At 40.3% G+C, this 20,728-nt stretch overlaps 1 protein-coding gene across 3 annotated transcripts in view; it reads right to left on the minus strand.

The window, feature by feature from the left end:
* The window catches only part of LOC138246477 (uncharacterized), a 194,570-nt gene that overhangs the window by 28,687 nt on the left and 145,155 nt on the right, over nucleotides 1-20,728 (minus strand). For all 3 annotated transcript variants that reach the window (XM_069201115.1, XM_069201116.1, XM_069201114.1), the window contains exons 19-25: nucleotides 19,419-20,657; nucleotides 16,192-17,409; nucleotides 12,958-14,175; nucleotides 9,753-10,973; nucleotides 6,508-7,728; nucleotides 3,268-4,488; nucleotides 28-1,248 (exon numbers count right to left, since the gene is read on the minus strand). In XM_069201115.1, the coding sequence (XP_069057216.1) occupies nucleotides 28-1,248; nucleotides 3,268-4,488; nucleotides 6,508-7,728; nucleotides 9,753-10,973; nucleotides 12,958-14,175; nucleotides 16,192-17,409; nucleotides 19,419-20,657 (8,559 nt within the window). The remainder of the gene's footprint in view (nucleotides 1-27; nucleotides 1,249-3,267; nucleotides 4,489-6,507; nucleotides 7,729-9,752; nucleotides 10,974-12,957; nucleotides 14,176-16,191; nucleotides 17,410-19,418; nucleotides 20,658-20,728) is intronic.

Below are 20,728 nucleotides of genomic sequence, written 5' to 3' on the forward strand. Positions count from 1 at the left end.
GCATCATAGAAAAAATTAATTTACTACCAGTGGGTCTTCCTGGCTTTACAATGGCAGGCTGCTGTGGATATCTGATAATCACGAGTCCAAAGGGCATAGCAGGTGCTTCCACTAGGTGCATGGTAGGCTTGTTGCCGAAATCATATATGGCTATTGAGTACTCAGTTCCAGGGATTGGTTTCCACTCAATATTAGAAAGTGATTTTCCATCAAAGGTAATTAGAGACACTGCTGATGTTTTCACTATGAGGACTGCCCGATTCCTTTCAGAAATGGGGTTGCTTGGAACTCTATACTTGGTGGCAAATAAGCCAGTGTGTGGGATGTTGAGCATAAAGTATTCATATAACGTGTCCTCAATTTTCCCTCCTGTGCCATAATATGTGGCCTGCACAGGTTGATCAGCTCTGATGAAGACGGTGGTCAATTTTGGTATTCCAATCTGGGTTACCTCCCCAGCCTTCAGAGTTTGGCTTTGCTTGTGGTCGCCTACTTGAAACTGTATATTAGTAGGTCGGGAGGCAACAACAAACACCATGTCAGTATTTCCGGGAACTGCCAATGAACGGAAGAAGAATTCTTTCCCCCACTGGGTGACTGGATACAGCCCAGTAGAGATTTGGTAGGATGGGGTGACTGTCTCAGGACTGCTATAGCCACTGAATACTGTAATGGGATTTGTGGCTAGGATTCTGGTGCCTGACAAATTGTCTTTGCTTTTCACGCGGATCACCTCAAAAGGTTTGAGTGAGATAGTGATTTTGTTTCCTGGTTTGTACGTTTGTCCTTGGAAAACCACAGTTGCAGTCGGGTAAATGACAACATTGTTTGGTTTTTGGAAGTTGCCAATTGAGAATTCTTTATCATCATCGTCTGATTTCCCAGGAGGTGTCAGCACATAATACTCAACTCCATGTTGTTGCGAAGGAACAGGTTCAATTGTCTCAACACGGGAGCCTATGTGGATGATAACTGTGAGTGTTATTGGACTCTGTGATGTAATGATGAATGGAGCAGCTCCTGTGTCTTTCGGCAGCTTCTCAGATGGAATGATGATAGTGATGGTGGTCGTCTGCCCCTTTTCGACGGTCACTTCTTTCTTTATCTTGGCTGGCTCATAGATGATGGTGACAGGGGTTGGCTCTTGGGCAGTAACCTGGAATTCAAACTTCACAGGCCTCTTCTCCTTATGGATTGCTGGGATGGGAATAACAAATTGCTCCCCGGCAGGGGCTGGCATATTTCCATCTGCAAGTAAAAGATCACATCATCACTGGCCTATCCCTCTGAATTGTAAACTATATAGAGTATGATTCACCAAGCAACTCAACTAGAAAAGCAAAAATGTGATGGAGGTAATGCGGGATTAAAACTCAGCCACCTCTAATTACTCTGTGCTGCACTTGAGTCCAGAATTATGTTCCTCACTCTGCCACTGAAGACTTGTACCAACCAAGGAAAATCTGTCTTGGCATTTGCAAGTTATACTTTTCCAGGCCCTCATTTTATTTTTTTCCATCACTATTTTATGTTTAGCATAGACTGACTTTGCATTTAATTTTTGGACCTTTTCATTTGAGCTGCGTGCGTGAAATAGAATTAGAGCAACATGACAACCAAACAGTTTAGAACTATAATCATTGTAGCACAACCTATATCCTTCCAATTGCAGCACTTGCTTGCTGAAATTATGCATTCTAGTTTTCAGCAAAGGAGATGATGTTGTACTGAATAAAACAAGTCACACGCAACGTAACCTGGTCATTTTTCGTTTTTTTGTCACATCATCTTTTAATAGATTTCCTTACTAGTTTGCTTTTACATTGTTTTTAGGCTTGATTGGACAGGTGTCCCTTGACTGCTTGAGATAAAAAGAAAAAAAGGTTTGATAATCAGTATTGAGAGATGATGAAACCTGTGACTTAAGACAACGATAATATCCACCCAAAAAAGAACTATTTAACCCTTAAAGTCTATCTAAAAATGGCCCAGGAATCACATTTCTAGACTGTTGAGATAGGTTAATCTGTTATATAGATACAATTTTTTTGATATGGTGTGCAGTGCCTCCGGGATATAGGCAGTGTATTAGTGCTATTTTGTGGTGACTTTATGTGAACATCTGTTTATGATGACTTTAAAAGTGTCTGTGAATGTTGCAATACTATGGGATAATATGCAAGTTTAATGGCCAAAACCTCAATCCGAGTAGTGTCAGCTCAGCTGAACCGGCCAGTAAAACTATCATCTTTTTCAGACTAGTGCAAGTAGGCTATGCTATCCTATAAACATACACCACAAAATATAAGGTGTGTCCACTTGTTTTTGTTTTCTTTCCAATGAACACCAAGGTTAGGACAAAATAGGTCCAGGTTAGGAAACTAACAATAAATGGATCTGTCTTGATAAATGCTCATGACACAGGGTGGGCACGGATTAGGGCTGACGCATGTCGATAATGACATCTTTGAGACTCGTAACCTAGTCTATAGCGCCTTTAGGTTTTAAATCAGGAGAAAGAGAGATAAAAATAAAGGAACATGATCGAACCCAAAGCTGACTCTCTTTCAACTCTTCGTCCCACATATTTACACCATACACAGAGGAAATTAAGAATTGCAACATATGTGTACTGAATTATCATCCAAGCTCGGGAAACAGTGTTGCATTTTTCTTTTAGAGACACTTCAATCAACACAGGAGGCATTCGTGCACCAGAAGAACAATAGTGGTTAAGATGAACCTCATGGTGAAGCATGCCAGTGAATGTGGGTGAGAGTTACCATCACTATTTAATAAATAGCAGATCAGTACTTGGATAATTGTGTATAAATAACAGATATAACTATAGTTCTCAAGTGTAAATGATGCATGCACATCTCATGTTTCTCGGAGAAGTCTCTAGTATGTTCTGCTGTGCGCATCACAGACTTAACCTCTCCATCTGAGAAAAAGGGTATTTGATCAGCACTGATCTTAGTCCCTCTACCCCAAGGAATGTCCTAGCATATGAATTAAAATCAATATGTATGGAAACAGTAGTAGCACTTAGCTATTTTCCAACCAGAATTGATTTGTGGCACAAAGGTCGGTATGCAGTGCTCTGATGGACATTAACTCAGAAACACCTAAATGAAAAGCAGACACCATTAGCACTATTGCTTTTCCAAAATTACATCCCAGGCTAAGTTCTTAGAATACTAATTGGTAAACTAGATATATCATTAAACATTGAAAAAGGCATCATAGAAAAAAATAATTTACTACCAGTGGGTCTTCCTGGCTTTACAATGGCAGGCTGCTGTGGATATCTGATAATCACGAGTCCAAAGGGCATAGCAGGTGCATCCACTAGGTGCATGGTAGGCTTGTTGCCGAAATCATATATGGCTATTGAGTACTCAGTTCCCGGGATTGGTTTCCACTCAATATTAGAAAGTGATTTTCCATCAAAGGTAATTAGAGACACTGCTGATGTTTTCACTATGAGGACTGCCCGATTCCTTTCAGAAATGGGGTTGCTTGGAACTCTATACTTGGTGGCAAATAAGCCAGTGTGTGGGATGTTGAGCATAAAGTATTCATATAACGTGTCCTCAATTTTCCCTCCTGTGCCATAATATGTGGCCTGCACAGGTTGATCAGCTCTGATGAAGACGGTGGTCAATTCTGGTATTCCAATCTGGGTTACCTCCCCAGCCTTCAGAGTTTGGCTTTGCTTGTGGTCGCCTACTTGAAACTGTATATTAGTAGGTCGGGAGGCAACAACAAACACCATGTCAGTATTTCCGGGAACTGCCAATGAACGGAAGAAGAATTCTTTCCCCCACTGGGTGACTGGATACAGCCCAGTAGAGATTTGGTAGGATGGGGTGACTGTCTCAGGACTGCTATAGCCACTGAATACTGTAATGGGATTTGTGGCTAGGATTCTGGTGCCTGACAAATTGTCTTTGCTTTTCACGCGGATCACCTCAAAAGGTTTGAGTGAGATAGTGATTTTGTTTCCTGGTTTGTACGTTTGTCCTTGGAAAACCACAGTTGCAGTCGGGTAAATGACAACATTGTTTGGTTTTTGGAAGTTGCCAATTGAGAATTCTTTATCATCATCGTCTGATTTCCCAGGAGGTGTCAGCACATAATACTCAACTCCATGTTGTTGCGAAGGAACAGGTTCAATGGTCTCAACACGGGAGCCTATGTGGATGATAACTGTGAGTGTTATTGGACTCTGTGATGTAATGATGAATGGAGCAGCTCCTGTGTCTTTCGGCAGCTTCTCAGATGGAATCATGATTGTGATGGTGGTCGTCTGCCCCTTTTCTACGGTCACTTCTTTCTTTATCTTAGCTGGCTCATAGATGATGGTGACAGTGGTTGGCTCTTGGGCAGTGACCTGGAATTCAAACTTCACAGGCCTCTTCTCCTTATGGATTGCTGGGATGGGAATAACAAATTGCTCCCCGGCAGGGGCTGGCACATTTCCATCTGCAAGTAAAATATCACATCATCACTGGCCTATCCCTCTGAATTGTAAACTATATAGAGTATGATTCACCAGGCAACTCAACTAGAAAAGCAAAAATGTGATGGAGTTAATGCGGGATTAAAACTCAGCCACCTCTAATTACTCTGTGCTGCACTTGAGTCCAGAATTATGTTCCTCACTCTGCCACTAAAGACTTGTACCAACCATGGAAAATCTGTCTTGGCATTTGCAAGTTATACTTTTCCAGGCCCTCATTTTATTTTTTTCCATCACTATTTTATGTTTAGCATAGACTGACTTTGCATTTAATTTTTGGACCTTTTCATTTGAGCTGCGTGCGTGAAATAGAATTAGAGCAACATGACAACCAAACAGTTTAGAACTATAATCATTGTAGCACAACCTATATCCTTCCAATTGCAGCACTTGCTTGCTGAAATGATGCATTCTAGTTTTCAGCAAAGGAGATGATGTTGTACTGAATAAAACAAGTCACACGCAACGTAACCTGGTCATTTTTCGTTTTTTTGTCACATCATCTTTTAATAGATTTCCTTACTAGTTTGCGTTTACATTGTTTTTAGGCTTGATTGGACAGGTGTCCCTTGACTGCTTGAGATAAAAAGAAAAAAAGGTTTGATAATCAGTATTGAGAGATGATGAAACCTGTGACTTAAGACAACGATAATATCCACCCAAAAACCAACTATTTAACCCTTAAAGTCTATCTAAAAATGGCCCAGGAATCACATTTCTAGACTGTTGAGATAGGTTAATCTGTTATATAGATACAATTTCTTTGATATGGTGTCCAGTGCCTCTCGGATATAGGCAGTGTATTAGTGCTATTTTGTGGTGACTTTATGTGAACATCTGTTTATGATGACTTTAAAGGTGTCTGTGAATGTTGCAATACTATGGGATAATATGCAAGTTTAATGGCCAAAACCTCAATCCGAGTAGTGTCAGCTCAGCTGAACCGGCCAGTAAAACTATCATCTTTTTCAGACTAGTGCAAGTAGGCTATGCTATCCTATAAACATACACCACAAAATATAAGGTGTGTCCACTTGTTTTTGTTTTCTTTCCAATGAACACCAAGGTTAGGACAAAATAGGTCCAGGTTAGGAAACTAACAATAAATGGATCTGTCTTGATAAATGCTCATGACACAGGGTGGGCACGGATTAGGGCTGACGCATGTTGATAATGACATCTTTGAGACTCGTAACCTAGTCTATAGCGCCTTTAGGTTTTAAATCAGAAGAAAGAGAGATAAAAATAAAGGAACATGATCGAACCCAAAGCTGACTCTCTTTCAACTCTTCGTCCCACATATTTACACCATACACAGAGGAAATTAAGAATTGCAACATATGTGTACTGAATTATCATCCAAGCTCGGGAAACAGTGTTGCATTTTTCTTTTAGAGACACTTCAATCAACACAGGAGGCATTCGTGCACCAGAAGAACAATAGTGGTTAAGATGAACCTCATGGTGAAGCATGCCAGTGAATGTGGGTGAGAGTTACCATCACTATTTAATAAATAGCAGATCAGTACTTGGATAATTGTGTATAAATAACAGATATAACTATAGTTCTCAAGTGTAAATGATGCATGCACATCTCATGTTTCTCGGAGAAGTCTCTAGTATGTTCTGCTGTGCGCATCACAGACTTAACCTCTCCATCTGAGAAAAAGGGTATTTAATCAGCACTGATCTTAGTCCCTCTACCCCAAGGAATGTCCTAGCATATGAATTAAAATCAATATGTATGGAAACAGTAGCAGCACTTAGCTATTTTCCAACCAGAATTGATTTTTGGCACAAAGGTCGGTATGCAGTGCTCTGATGGACATTAACTCAGAAACACCTAAATGAAAAGCAGACACCATTAGCACTATTGCTTTTCCAAAATTACATCCCAGGCTAAGTTCTTAGAATACTAATTGGTAAACTAGATATATCATTAAACATTGAAAAAGGCATCATAGAAAAAATTAATTTACTACCAGTGGGTCTTCCTGGCTTTACAATGGCAGGCTGCTGTGGATATCTGATAATCACGAGTCCAAAGGGCATAGCAGGTGCTTCCACTAGGTGCATGGTAGGCTTGTTGCCGAAATCATATATGGCTATTGAGTACTCAGTTCCAGGGATTGGTTTCCACTCAATATTAGAAAGTGATTTTCCATCAAAGGTAATTAGAGACACTGCTGATGTTTTCACTATGAGGACTGCCCGATTCCTTTCAGAAATGGGGTTGCTTGGAACTCTATACTTGGTGGCAAATAAGCCAGTGTGTGGGATGTTGAGCATAAAGTATTCATATAACGTGTCCTCAATTTTCCCTCCTGTGCCATAATATGTGGCCTGCACAGGTTGATCAGCTCTGATGAAGACGGTGGTCAATTCTGGTATTCCAATCTGGGTTACCTCCCCAGCCTTCAGAGTTTGGCTTTGCTTGTGGTCGCCTACTTGAAACTGTATATTAGTAGGTCGGGAGGCAACAACAAACACCATGTCAGTATTTCCGGTAACTGCCAATGAACGGAAGAAGAATTCTTTCCCCCACTGGGTGACTGGATACAGCCCAGTAGAGATTTGGTAGGATGGGGTGACTGTCTCAGGACTGCTATAGCCACTGAATACTGTAATGGGATTTGTGGCTAGGATTCTGGTGCCTGACAAATTGTCTTTGCTTTTCACGCGGATCACCTCAAAAGGTTTGAGTGAGATAGTGATTTTGTTTCCTGGTTTGTACGTTTGTCCTTGGAAAACCACAGTTGCAGTCGGGTAAATGACAACATTGTTTGGTTTTTGGAAGTTGCCAATTGAGAATTCTTTATCATCATCGTCTGATTTCCCAGGAGGTGTCAGCACATAATACTCAACTCCATGTTGTTGCGAAGGAACAGGTTCAATGGTCTCAACACGGGAGCCTATGTGGATGATAACTGTGAGTGTTATTGGACTCTGTGATGTAATGATGAATGGAGCAGCTCCTGTGTCTTTCGGCAGCTTCTCAGATGGAATGATGATTGTGATGGTGGTCGTCTGCCCCTTTTCTACGGTCACTTCTTTCTTTATCTTGGCTGGCTCATAGATGATGGTGACAGTGGTTGGCTCTTGGGCAGTGACCTGGAATTCAAACTTCACAGGCCTCTTCTCCTTATGGATTGCTGGGATGGGAATAACAAATTGCTCCCCGGCAGGGGCTGGCATATTTCCATCTGCAAGTAAAAGATCACATCATCACTGGCCTATCCCTCTGAATTGTAAACTATATAGAGTATGATTCACCAGGCAACTCAACTCGAAAAGCAAAAATGTGATGGAGTTAATGCGGGATTAAAACTCAGCCACCTCTAATTACTCTGTGCTGCACTTGAGTCCATAATTATGTTCCTCACTCTGCCACTGAAGACTTGTACCAACCATGGAAAATCTGTCTTGGCATTTGCAAGTTATACTTTTCCAGGCCCTCATTTTATTTTTTTCCATCACTATTTTATGTTTAGCATAGACTGACTTTGCATTTCATTTTTGGACCTTTTCATTTGAGCTGCGTGCGTGAAATAGAATTAGAGCAACATGACAACCAAACAGTTTAGAACTATAATCATTGTAGCACAACCTATATCCTTCCAATTGCAGCACTTGCTTGCTGAAATTATGCATTCTAGTTTTCAGCAAAGGAGATGATGTTGTACTGAATAAAAGAAGTCACACGCAACGTAACCTGGTCATTTTTCGTTTTTTTGTCACATCATCTTTTAATAGATTTCCTTACTAGTTTTCTTTTACATTGTTTTTAGGCTTGATTGGACAGGTGTCCCTTGACTGCTTGAGATAAAAAGAAAAAAAGGTTTGATAATCAGTATTGAGAGATGATGAAACCTGTGACTTAAGACAATGATAATATCCACCCAAAAAACAACTATTTAACCCTTAAAGTCTATCTAAAAATGGCCCAGGAATCACATTTCTAGACTGTTGAGATAGGTTAATCTGTTAAATAGATAAAAAAAAATGTATATGGTGTGCAGTGCCAGTGGGATATAGGCAGTGTATTAGTGCTATTTTGTGGTGACTTTATGTGAACATCTGTTTATGATGACTTTAAAGGTGTCTGTGAATGTTGCAATACTATGGGATAATATGCAAGTTTAATGGCCAAAACCTCAATCCGAGTAGTGTCAGCTCAGCTGAACCGGCCAGTAAAACTATCATCTTTTTCAGACTAGTGCAAGTAGGCTATGCTATCCTATAAACATACACCACAAAATATAAGGTGTGTCCACTTGTTTTTGTTTTCTTTCCAATGAACACCAAGGTTAGGACAAAATAGGTCCAGGTTAGGAAACTAACAATAAATGGATCTGTCTTGATAAATGCTCATGACACAGGGTGGGCACGGATTAGGGCTGACGCATGTTGATAATGACATCTTTGAGACTCGTAACCTAGTCTACTGTATAGCGCCTTTAGGTTTTAAATCAGGAGAAAGAGAGGTAAAAATAAAGGAACATGATCGAACCCAAAGCTGACTCTCTTTCAACTCTTCGGTCCACATATTTACACCATACACAGAGGAAATTAAGAATTGCAACATATGTGTACTGAATTATCATCCAAGCTCGGGAAACAGTGTTGCATTTTTCTTTTAGAGACACTTCAATCAACACAGGAGGCATTCGTGCACCAGAAGAACAATAGTGGTTAAGATGTACCTCATGGTGAAGCATGCCAGTGAATGTGGGTGAGAGTTACCATCACTATTTAATAAATAGCAGATCAGTACTTGGATAATTGTGTATAAATAACAGATATAACTATAGTTCTCAAGTGTAAATGATGCATGCACATCTCATGTTTCTCGGAGAAGTCTCAAGTATGTTCTGCTGTGCGCATCACAGACTTAACCTCTCCATCTGAGAAAAAGGGTATTTAATCAGCACTGATCTTAGTCCCTCTACCCCAAGGAATGTCCTAGCATATGAATTAAAATCAATATGTATGGAAACAGTAGAAGCACTTAGCTATTTTCCAACCAGAATTGATTTTTGGCACAAAGGTCGGTATGCAGTGCTCTGATGGACATTAACTCAGAAACACCTAAATGAAAAGCAGACACCATTAGCACTATTGCTTTTCCAAAATTACATCTCAGGCTAAGTTCTTAGAATACTAATTGGTAAACTAGATATATCATTAAACATTGAAAAAGGCAACATAGAAAAAATTAATTTACTACCAGTGGGTCTTCCTGGCTTTACAATGGCAGGCTGCTGTGGATATCTGATAATCACGAGTCCAAAGGGCATAGCAGGTGCTTCCACTAGGTGCATGGTAGGCTTGTTGCCGAAATCATATATGGCTATTGAGTACTCAGTTCCAGGGATTGGTTTCCACTCAATATTAGAAAGTGATTTTCCATCAAAGGTAATTAGAGACACTGCTGATGTTTTCACTATGAGGACTGCCCGATTCCTTTCAGAAATGGGGTTGCTTGGAACTCTATACTTGGTGGCAAATAAGCCAGTGTGTGGGATGTTGAGCATAAAGTATTCATATAACGTGTCCTCAATTTTCCCTCCTGTGCCATAATATGTGGCCTGCACAGGTTGATCAGCTCTGATGAAGACGGTGGTCAATTCTGGTATTCCAATCTGGGTTACCTCCCCAGCCTTCAGAGTTTGGCTTTGCTTGTGGTCGCCTACTTGAAACTGTATATTAGTAGGTCGGGAGGCAACAACAAACACCATGTCAGTATTTCCGGTAACTGCCAATGAACGGAAGAAGAATTCTTTCCCCCACTGGGTGACTGGATACAGCCCAGTAGAGATTTGGTAGGATGGGGTGACTGTCTCAGGACTGCTATAGCCACTGAATACTGTAATGGGATTTGTGGCTAGGATTCTGGTGCCTGACAAATTGTCTTTGCTTTTCACGCGGATCACCTCAAAAGGTTTGAATGAGATAGTGATTTTGTTTCCTGGTTTGTACGTTTGTCCTTGGAAAACCACAGTTGCAGTCGGGTAAATGACAACATTGTTTGGTTTTTGGAAGTTGCCAATTGAGAATTCTTTATCATCATCGTCTGATTTCCCAGGAGGTGTCAGCACATAATACTCAACTCCATGTTGTTGCGAAGGAACAGGTTCAATGGTCTCAACACGGGAGCCTATGTGGATGATAACTGTGAGTGTTATTGGACTCTGTGATGTAATGATGAATGGAGCAGCTCCTGTGTCTTTCGGCAGCTTCTCAGATGGAATCATGATTGTGATGGTGGTCGTCTGCCCCTTTTCTACGGTCACTTCTTTCTTTATCTTGGCTGGCTCATAGATGATGGTGACAGTGGTTGGCTCTTGGGCAGTGACCTGGAATTCAAACTTCACAGGCCTCTTCTCCTTATGGATTGCTGGGATGGGAATAACAAATTGCTCCCCGGCAGGGGCTGGCATATTTCCATCTGCAAGTAAAAGATCACATCATCACTGGCCTATCCCTCTGAATTGTAAACTATATAGAGTATGATTCACCAGGCAACTCAACTCGAAAAGCAAAAATGTGATGGAGTTAATGCGGGATTAAAACTCAGCCACCTCTAATTACTCTGTGCTGCACTTGAGTCCATAATTATGTTCCTCACTCTGCCACTGAAGACTTGTACCAACCATGGAAAATCTGTCTTGGCATTTGCAAGTTATACTTTTCCAGGCCCTCATTTTATTTTTTTCCATCACTATTTTATGTTTAGCATAGACTGACTTTGCATTTCATTTTTGGACCTTTTCATTTGAGCTGCGTGCGTGAAATAGAATTAGAGCAACATGACAACCAAACAGTTTAGAACTATAATCATTGTAGCACAACCTATATCCTTCCAATTGCAGCACTTGCTTGCTGAAATTATGCATTCTAGTTTTCTGCAAAGGAGATGATGTTGTACTGAATAAAACAAGTCACACGCAACGTAACCTGGTAATTTTTCGTTTTTTTGTCACATCATCTTTTAATAGATTTCCTTACTAGTTTTCTTTTACATTGTTTTTAGGCTTGATTGGACAGGTGTCCCTTGACTGCTTGAGATAAAAAGAAAAAAAGGTTTGATAATCAGTATTGAGAGATGATGAAACCTGTGACTTAAGACAATGATAATATCCACCCAAAAAACAACTATTTAACCCTTAAAGTCTATCTAAAAATGGCCCAGGAATCACATTTCTAGACTGTTGAGATAGGTTAATCTGTTAAATAGATAAAAAAAAATTGATATGGTGTGCAGTGCCACTGGGATATAGGCAGTGTATTAGTGCTATTTTGTGGTGACTTTATGTGAACATCTGTTTATGATGACTTTAAAGGTGTCTGTGAATGTTGCAATACTATGGGATAATATGCAAGTTTAATGGCCAAAACCTCAATCCGAGTAGTGTCAGCTCAGCTGAACCGGCCAGTAAAACTATCATCTTTTTCAGACTAGTGCAAGTAGGCTATGCTATCCTATAAACATACACCACAAAATATAAGGTGTGTCCACTTGTTTTTGTTTTCTTTCCAATGAACACCAAGGTTAGGACAAAATAGGTCCAGGTGAGGAAACTAACAATAAATGATCTGTCTTGATAAATGCTCATGACACAGGGTGGGCACGGATTAGGGCTGACGCATGTTGATAATGACATCTTTGAGACTCGTAACCTAGTCTACTGTATAGCGCCTTTAGGTTTTAAATCAGGAGAAAGAGAGGTAAAAATAAAGGAACATGATCGAACCCAAAGCTGACTCTCTTTCAACTCTTCGTCCCGCATATTTACACCATACACAGAGGAAATTAAGAATTGCAACATATGTGTACTGAATTATCATCCAAGCTCGGGAAACAGTGTTGCATTTTTCTTTTAGAGACACTTCAATCAACACAGGAGGCATTCGTGCACCAGAAGAACAATAGTGGTTAAGATGAACCTCATGGTGAAGCATGCCAGTGAATGTGGGTGAGAGTTACCATCACTATTTAATAAATAGCAGATCAGTACTTGGATAATTGTGTATAAATAACAGATATAACTATAGTTCTCAAGTGTAAATGATGCATGCACATCTCATGTTTCTCGGAGAAGTCTCTAGTATGTTCTGCTGTGCGCATCACAGACTTAACCTCTCCATCTGAGAAAAAGGGTATTTTGTCCCAGCATATGAATTAAAACCAATATGTATGGAAACAGTAGTAGCACTTAGCTATTTTCCAACCAGAATTGATTTTTGGCACAAAGGTTGGTATGCAGTGCTCTGATGGACATTAACTCAGAAACACCTAAATGAAAAGCAGACACCATTAGCACTATTGCTTTTCCAAAATTACATCCCAGGCTAAGTTCTTAGAATACTAAATGGTAAACTAGATATATTATTAAACATTGAAAAAGGCATCATAGAAAAAATGAATTTACCACCAGTTCCTGGCTGTACAATGGCAGGCTGCTGTGGATATCTGATAATCACGAGTCCAAAGGGCATAGCAGGTGCTTCCAGTAGGTGCATGGTAGGCTTGTTGCCGAAATCATATATGGCTATTGAGTACTCAGTTCCAGGGATTGGTTTCCACTCAATATTAGAAAGTGATTTTCCATCAAAGGTAATTAGAGACACTGCTGATGTTTTCACTATGAGGATTGCCCGATTCCTTTCAGAAATGGGGTTGCTTGGAACTCTATACTTGGTGGAAAATAAGCCAGTGTGTGGGATGTTGAGCATAAAGTATTCATATAATGTGTCCTCAATTTTCCCTGCTGTGCCATAATATGTGGCCTGCACAGGTTGATCAGCTCTGATGAAGACGGTGGTCAATTCCGGTATTCCAATCTGGGTTACCTCCCCAGCCTTCAGAGTTTGGCTTTGCTTGTGGTCGCCTACTTGAAACTGTATATTAGTAGGTCGGGAGGCAACAACAAACACCATGTCAGTATTTCCGGGAACTGCCAATGAACGGAAGAAGAATTCTTTCCCCCACTGGGTGACTGGATACAGCGCAGTAGAGATTTGGTAGGATGGGGTGACTGTCTCAGGACTGCTATAGCCACTGAATACTGTAATGGGATTTGTGGCTAGGATTCTGGTGCCTGACAAATTGTCTTTGCTTTTCACGCGGATCACCTCAAAAGGTTTGAGTGAGATAGTGATTTTGTTTCCTGGTTTGTACGTTTGTCCTTGGAAAACCACAGTTGCAGTCGGGTAAATGACAACATTGTTTGGTTTTTGGAAGTTGCCAATTAAGAATTCTTTATCATCATCGTCTGATTTCCCAGGAGGTGTCAGCACATAATACTCAACTCCATGTTGTTGCGAAGGAACAGGTTCAATGTTCTCAACACGGGAGCCTATGTGGATGATAACTGTCAGTGTTATTGGACTCTGTGATGTAATGATGAATGGAGCAGCTCCTGTGTCTTTCGGCAGCTTCTCAGATGGAATGATGATTGTGATGGTGGTCGTCTGCCCCTTTTCTACGGTCACTTCTTTCTTTATCTTGGCTGGCTCATAGATGATGGTGACAGTGGTTGGCTCTTGGGCAGTGACCAGGAATTCAAACTTCACAGGACTCTTCTCCTTATGGATTGCTGGGATGGGAATAACAAATTGCTCCCCGGCAGGGGCTGGCATATTTCCATCTGCAAGTAAAAGATCACATCATCACTGGCCTATCTCTCTGAATTGTAAACTATATAGAGTATAATTCACCAGGCAACTCAACTAGAAAAGCAAAAATGTGATGGAGTTAATGCGGGATTAAAACTCAGCCTCCTCTAATTACTCTGTGCTGCACTTGAGTCCAGAATTATGTTCCTCACTCTGCCACTGAAGACTTGTACCAACCATGGAAAATCTGTCTTGGCATTTGCAAGTTATACTTTTCCAGGCCCTCATTTTATTTTTTTCCATCACTATTTTATGTTTAGCATAGACTGACTTTGCATTTCATTTTTGGACCTTTTCATTTGAACTGCGTGCGTGAAATAGAATTAGAGCAACATGACAACCAAACAGTTTAGAACTATAATCATTGTAGCACAACCTATATCCTTCCAATTGCAGCACTTGCTTGCTGAAATTATGCATTCTAGTTTTCAGCAAAGGAGATGATGTTGTACTGAATAAAACAAGTCACACGCAACGTAACCTGGTCATTTTTCGTTTTTTTGTCACATCATCTTTTAATAGATTTCCTTACTAGTTTGCTTTTACATTGTTTTTAGGCTTGATTGGACAGGTGTCCCTTGACTGCTTGAGATAAAAAGAAAAAAAGTTTTTATAATCAGTATTGAGAGATGATGAAACCTGTGACTTAAGACAATGATAATATCCACCCAAAAACCAACTATTTAACCCTTAAAGTCTATCTAAAAATGGCCCAGGAATCACATTTCTAGACTGTTGAGATAGGTCAATCTGTTATATAGATAAAAAAAAATTGATATGGTGTGCAGTGCCACTGGGATATAGGCAGTGTATTAGTGCTATTTTGTGGTGACTTTATGTGAACATCTGTTTATGATGACTTTAAAGGTGTCTGTGAATGTTGCAATACTATGGGATAATATGCAAGTTTATTGGCCAAAACCTTAATCCGAACGGTGCCAGCTCAGCTGAACCGGCCAGTAAAACTATCATCTTTTTCAGACTAGTGCAAGTAGGCTATGCTATCCTATAAACATACACCACAAAATATAAGGTGTGTCCACTTGTTTTTGTTTTCTTTCCAATGAACACCAAGGTTAGGACAAAATAGGTCCAGGTTAGGAAACTAACAATAAATGGATCTGTCTTGATAAATGCTCATGACACAGGGTGGGCACGGATTAGGGCTGACGCATGTTGATAATGACATCTTTGAGACTCGTAACCTAGTCTATAGCGCCTTTAGGTTTTAAATCAGGAGAAAGAGAGATAAAAATAAAGGAACATGATCGAACCCAAAGCTGACTCTCTTTCAACTCTTCGTCCCACATATTTACACCATACACAGAGGAAATTAAGAATTGCAACATATGTGTACTGAATTATCATCCAAGCTCGGGAAACAGTGTTGCATTTTTCTTTTAGAGACACTTCAATCAACACAGGAGGCATTCGTGCACCAGAAGAACAATAGTGGTTAAGATGAACCTCATGGTGAAGCATGCCAGTGAATGTGGGTGAGAGTTACCATCACTATTTAATAAATAGCAGATCAGTACTTGGATAATTGTGTATAAATAACAGATATAACTATAGTTCTCAAGTGTAAATGATGCATGCACATCTCATGTTTCTCGGAGAGGTCTCTAGTATGTTCTGCTGTGCGCATCACAGACTTAACCTCTCCATCTGAGAAAAAGGGTATTTAATCAGCACTGATCTTAGTCCCTCAACCCCAAGGAATGTCCTAGCATATGAATTTAAACCAATATGTATGGAAACAGTAGTAGCACTTAGCTATTTTCCAACCAGAATTGATTTTTGGCACAAAGGTCGGTATGCAGTGCTCTGATGGACATTAACTCAGAAACACCTAAATGAAAAGCAGACACCATTAGCACTATTGCTTTTCCAAAATTACATCCCAGGCTAAGTTCTTAGAATACTAATTGGTAAACTAGATACATCATTAAACATTGAAAAAGGCATCATAGAAAAAATGAATTTACCACCAGTTCCTGGCTGTACAATGGCAGGCTGCTGTGGATATCTGATAATCAAGAGTCCAAAGGGCATAGCAGGTGCTTCCACTAGGTGCATGGTAGGCTTGTTGCCGAAATCATATATGGCTATTGAGTACTCAGTTCCAGGGATTGGTTTCCACTCAATATTAGAAAGTGATTTTCCATCAAAGGTAATTAGAGACACTGCTGATGTTTTCACTATGAGGACTGCCCGATTCCTTTCAGAAATGGGGTTGCTTGGAACTCTATACTTGCTGGCAAATAAGCCAGTGTGTGGGATGTTGAGCATAAAGTATTCATATAACGTGTCCTCAATTTTCCCTCCTGTGCCATAATATGTGGCCTGCACAGGTTGATCAGCTCTGATGAAGACGGTGGTCAATTCCGGTATTCCAATCTGGGTTACCTCCCCAGCCTTCAGAGTTTGGCTTTGCTTGTGGTCGCCTACTTGAAACTGTATATTAGTAGGTCGGGAGGCAACAACAAACACCATGTCAGTATTTCCGGGAACTGCCAATGAACGGAAGAAGAATTCTTTCCCCCACTGGGTGACTGGATACAGCGCAGTAGAGATATGGTAGGATGGGGTGACTGTCTCAGGACTGCTATAGCCACTGGATACTGTAATGGGATTTGTGGCTAGGATTCTGGTGCCTGACAAATTGTCTTTGCTTTTCACGCGGATCACCTCAAAAGGTTTGAGTGAGATAGCGATTTTGTTTCCTGGTTTGTACGTTTGTCCTTGGAAAACCACAGTTGCAGTCGGGTAAATGACAACATTGTTTGGTTTTTGGAAGTTGCCAATTGAGAATTCTTTATCATCATCGTCTGATTTCCCAGGAGGTGTCAGCACATAATACTCAACTCCCTGTTGTTGCGAAGGAACAGGTTCAATGGTCTCAACACGGGAGCCTATGTGGATGATAACTGTGAGTGTTATTGGACTCTGTGATGTAATGATGAATGGAGCAGCTCCTGTGTCTTTCGGCATCTTCTCAGATGGAATCATGATTGTGATGGTGGTCGTCTGCCCCTTTTCTACGGTCACTTCTTTCTTTATCTTGGCTGGCTCATAGATGATGGTGACAGTGGTTGGCTCTTGGGCAGTGACCTGGAATTCAAACTTCACAGGCCTCTTCTCCTTATGGATTGCTGGGATGGGAATAACAAATTGCTCCCCGGCAGGGGCTGGCATCTTTCCATCTACAAGTAAAAGATCACATCATCACTGGCCTGTCCCTCTGAATTGTAAACTATATAGAGTATGATTCACCAGGCAACTCAACTAGAAAAGCAAAAATGTGATGGAGTTAATGCGGGATTAAAACTCAGCCACCTCTAATTACTCTGGGCTGCACTTGAGTCCAGAATTATGTTCCTCACTCTGCCACTGAAGGCTCTTACCAACCATAGAAAATCTGTCTTGGCATTTGCCAGTTATACTTTTCCAGGCCCTCATTTTATTTTTTTCCATCACTCTTTTATGTTTAGCATAGAGTGACTTTGCATTTCATTTTCGTACCTTTTCATTTGATCTTCGTGCGTCAAATAGAATTAGAGCAACAAGACAACCAAAGAGTTTAGTACTATAGTCATTGTAGCACAACCTATATCCTTCCAATTGCACCACTTGCTTGCTGAAATGATGCATTCTAGTTCTCAGCAAAGGAGATGATGTACTGAATAAAACAAGACACACGCAATGTAACCTGGTCATTTTTCATTTTTTTCTCACATCATCTTTTAATAGATTTCCTTACTAGTTTGCTTTTACATTGTTTTTAGGCTTGATTGTACAGGTGTCCCTTGACTGCTTGAGATAAAAAGAAAAAGAGGTTTGATAATCAGTATTGAGAGATGATGAAACCTGTGACTTAAGACAATGATAACATCCACCCAAAAACCAACTATTTAACCCTTAAAGTCTATCTAAAAATGGCCCAGGAATCACATTTCTAAACTGTGGAGATATGTTAATCTGTTATATAGATACAATTTTTTTTTGTATGGTGTGCAGTGCCACTGGGATATAGGCAGTGTATTAGTGCTATTTTGTGGTGACTTTATGTGAACATCCATTTATGATGACTTTAAAGGTGTCTGTGAATGTTGCAATACTATGGGATAATATGCAAGTTTAATGGCCAAAACCTTAATCCGAACGGTGTCAGCTCAGCTAAACTGGCCAGTATCACTATAATTTTCTTCATACTAGTGTAAGTAGGCTATGCTATCCTACAAACATACACCACAAAAGATAAGGTGTGTCCACTTGTTTTTGTTTTCTTTCCAATGAACACCAATGTTAGGAAAAGCTAGGTTCCGGTTAGGAAACTAACAATCAATGTCTTGATAAATGCTCATGACACAGGATGGGCACTGATCAGGGCTGACGCATGTTAATGATGACACCATTGAGCCTTGTAACCTAGTCTATAGTGTCTTTAGGTTTAAATCAGGAGAAAGAGAGATAAAAATATTGGAACATAATCTAAACCCAAAGCTGACTCTCTTTTAACTGTACGTCCCACGTATTTACCCCGTACACAGAGGAAACGAAGAACTGCAACATATGTGTACTGAATTACCATCCAAGCTCGGAAAATAGTGTTGCATGTTTCTTTTAGAGACATTTCAATCAACACAGGAGGCACTCATGCACCAGAAGAACAATAATGGTTAAGATGAACCTGATGGTGAAGCATGCCACTGTATGTGGGTGAGAGTTACCACCACTATTTAATAAATAGCAGATCAGTATTTGGATAGTGTTATGTAAATAACAGATATAACTATAGTTCTCAAGTTTAAATGAGGCGTGGACATCTCATGTTTCTCAGAGAAGCCTTTAGTACTTTTTTTGTGTGCGCATCACAGGCCATATCCTCTCCATACGATAAAAGGGTATTGAATCAGCACTGATCTTAGTCCTCTACCCCAAGGAATGTCCTAGCATATAAGTTAAAACCAATATGTATGGAAACAGTAGTAGCACTTAGCTATTTTCCAACCAGAATAGATTTTTGGCACAAAGGTCGGTATGCAGTGCTCTGATGGACATTAATTAGAAACAGCTAAATAAAAAGCAGACACCATTAGCACTATTGTTTTTCCAAAATTACATTCCAAGCTAAGTTCTTAGAATACTAATTGGCAAACTAGACATATCATTAAACGCTGAAAAAAGCATTATATAAAAAAAATTAATTTACCATCAGTGGTACTCCCTGGCTTTTCGATGGCAGGCTGCTTTGGAGAACCAATAACAAGAAGTCCAAAGGGCATACCAGGTGCTTCCACCAGGTGGGTGGTAGGCTTGTTGCCAAAATCATATATGGCTGTTGAGTACTCAGTTCCAGGGATTGGTTTCCACTCAATATTAGAAAGTGATTTTCCATCAAAGGTAATTAGAGGCACTGCTGATGTTTTTACTATGAGGATTGCCTGATTCTTTTCAAAAATGGGGTTACTTGTAACTTTATACTTAGTGTCATATTCCTCAGGGTGTGGGATGTTTAGCAAGTAGTTTTCATATAACCTGTCTCCAATTTTCCCTGCTGTGCCATAATATGTGGCCTGTACAGGTTGATCAGCTCTGATGAAGACGGTGGTCATTTCTGGTATTCCAATCTGGGTTACCTCCCCAGCCTTCAGAGTTTGGCTTTGCTTGTGGTCGCCTACTTGAAACTGTATATTAGTAGGTCGGGAGGCAACAACAAACACCATGTCAGTATTTCCTGGAATTGCCAATGAAGGGAAGAAGAATTCTTTCCCCCACTGGGTGACTGGATACAGCGGAATAGAGAGTTCGTAGGATGGGGTGACTGTCTCAGGACTGCTATAGCCACTGAATACTGTTATGGGATTTGTGGCTATGATTCTGGTGCCAGACAAATTGTCTTTGCTTTTCACGCGGATCACCTCAAAAGGTTTGAGTGAGATAGTGATTTTGTTTCCTGGTTTGTAAGTTTGTCCTTGGAAAACAATAATTCCAGACGGGTAGATGTCAACATTGTTTGGTTTTTGGAAGTTGCCAATTGAGAATTCTTTATCATCATTGTCTGATTTCCCAGGAGGTGTCAGCACATAATACTCAACTCCCTCTTGTTGTAAGGGAATAGGTTTAATGGTCTCAACACGGGAGTCTGTGTGTGTGATAATTGTGAGTGATATTGGTCTCTCTGATGTAATGATGAATGGAGCAGCTCCTGTGTCTTTTGGCGGCATGCGAAGAGAAATAATGATTGTAATGGTGGCCGTCTGCCCCTTTTCTAGCCTCACTTCTTTCCTAAACTTGGCTGGTTCATAGATGATGGTGACAGTGGTTGGCTCTTGGGCAGTGACTTGGAACTCAAACTTCACAGGCTTCTTCTCATTATGGATTGTTGGGATGGGAATAACAAATTCATTCCCCACAGACGCTGTCCCCACAGACGCTGTTGACTGTTCACCTGGAAGAAAGAAAATCACATCATCACTCGCCTATTCCTCTGAATTTTAAATTATGTACAGTGTGATTCAA

The sequence above is a fragment of the Pleurodeles waltl genome, chromosome 7, assembly GCF_031143425.1.
Source record: "Pleurodeles waltl isolate 20211129_DDA chromosome 7, aPleWal1.hap1.20221129, whole genome shotgun sequence".
Classification (NCBI taxonomy): domain Eukaryota; kingdom Metazoa; phylum Chordata; class Amphibia; order Caudata; family Salamandridae; genus Pleurodeles; species Pleurodeles waltl.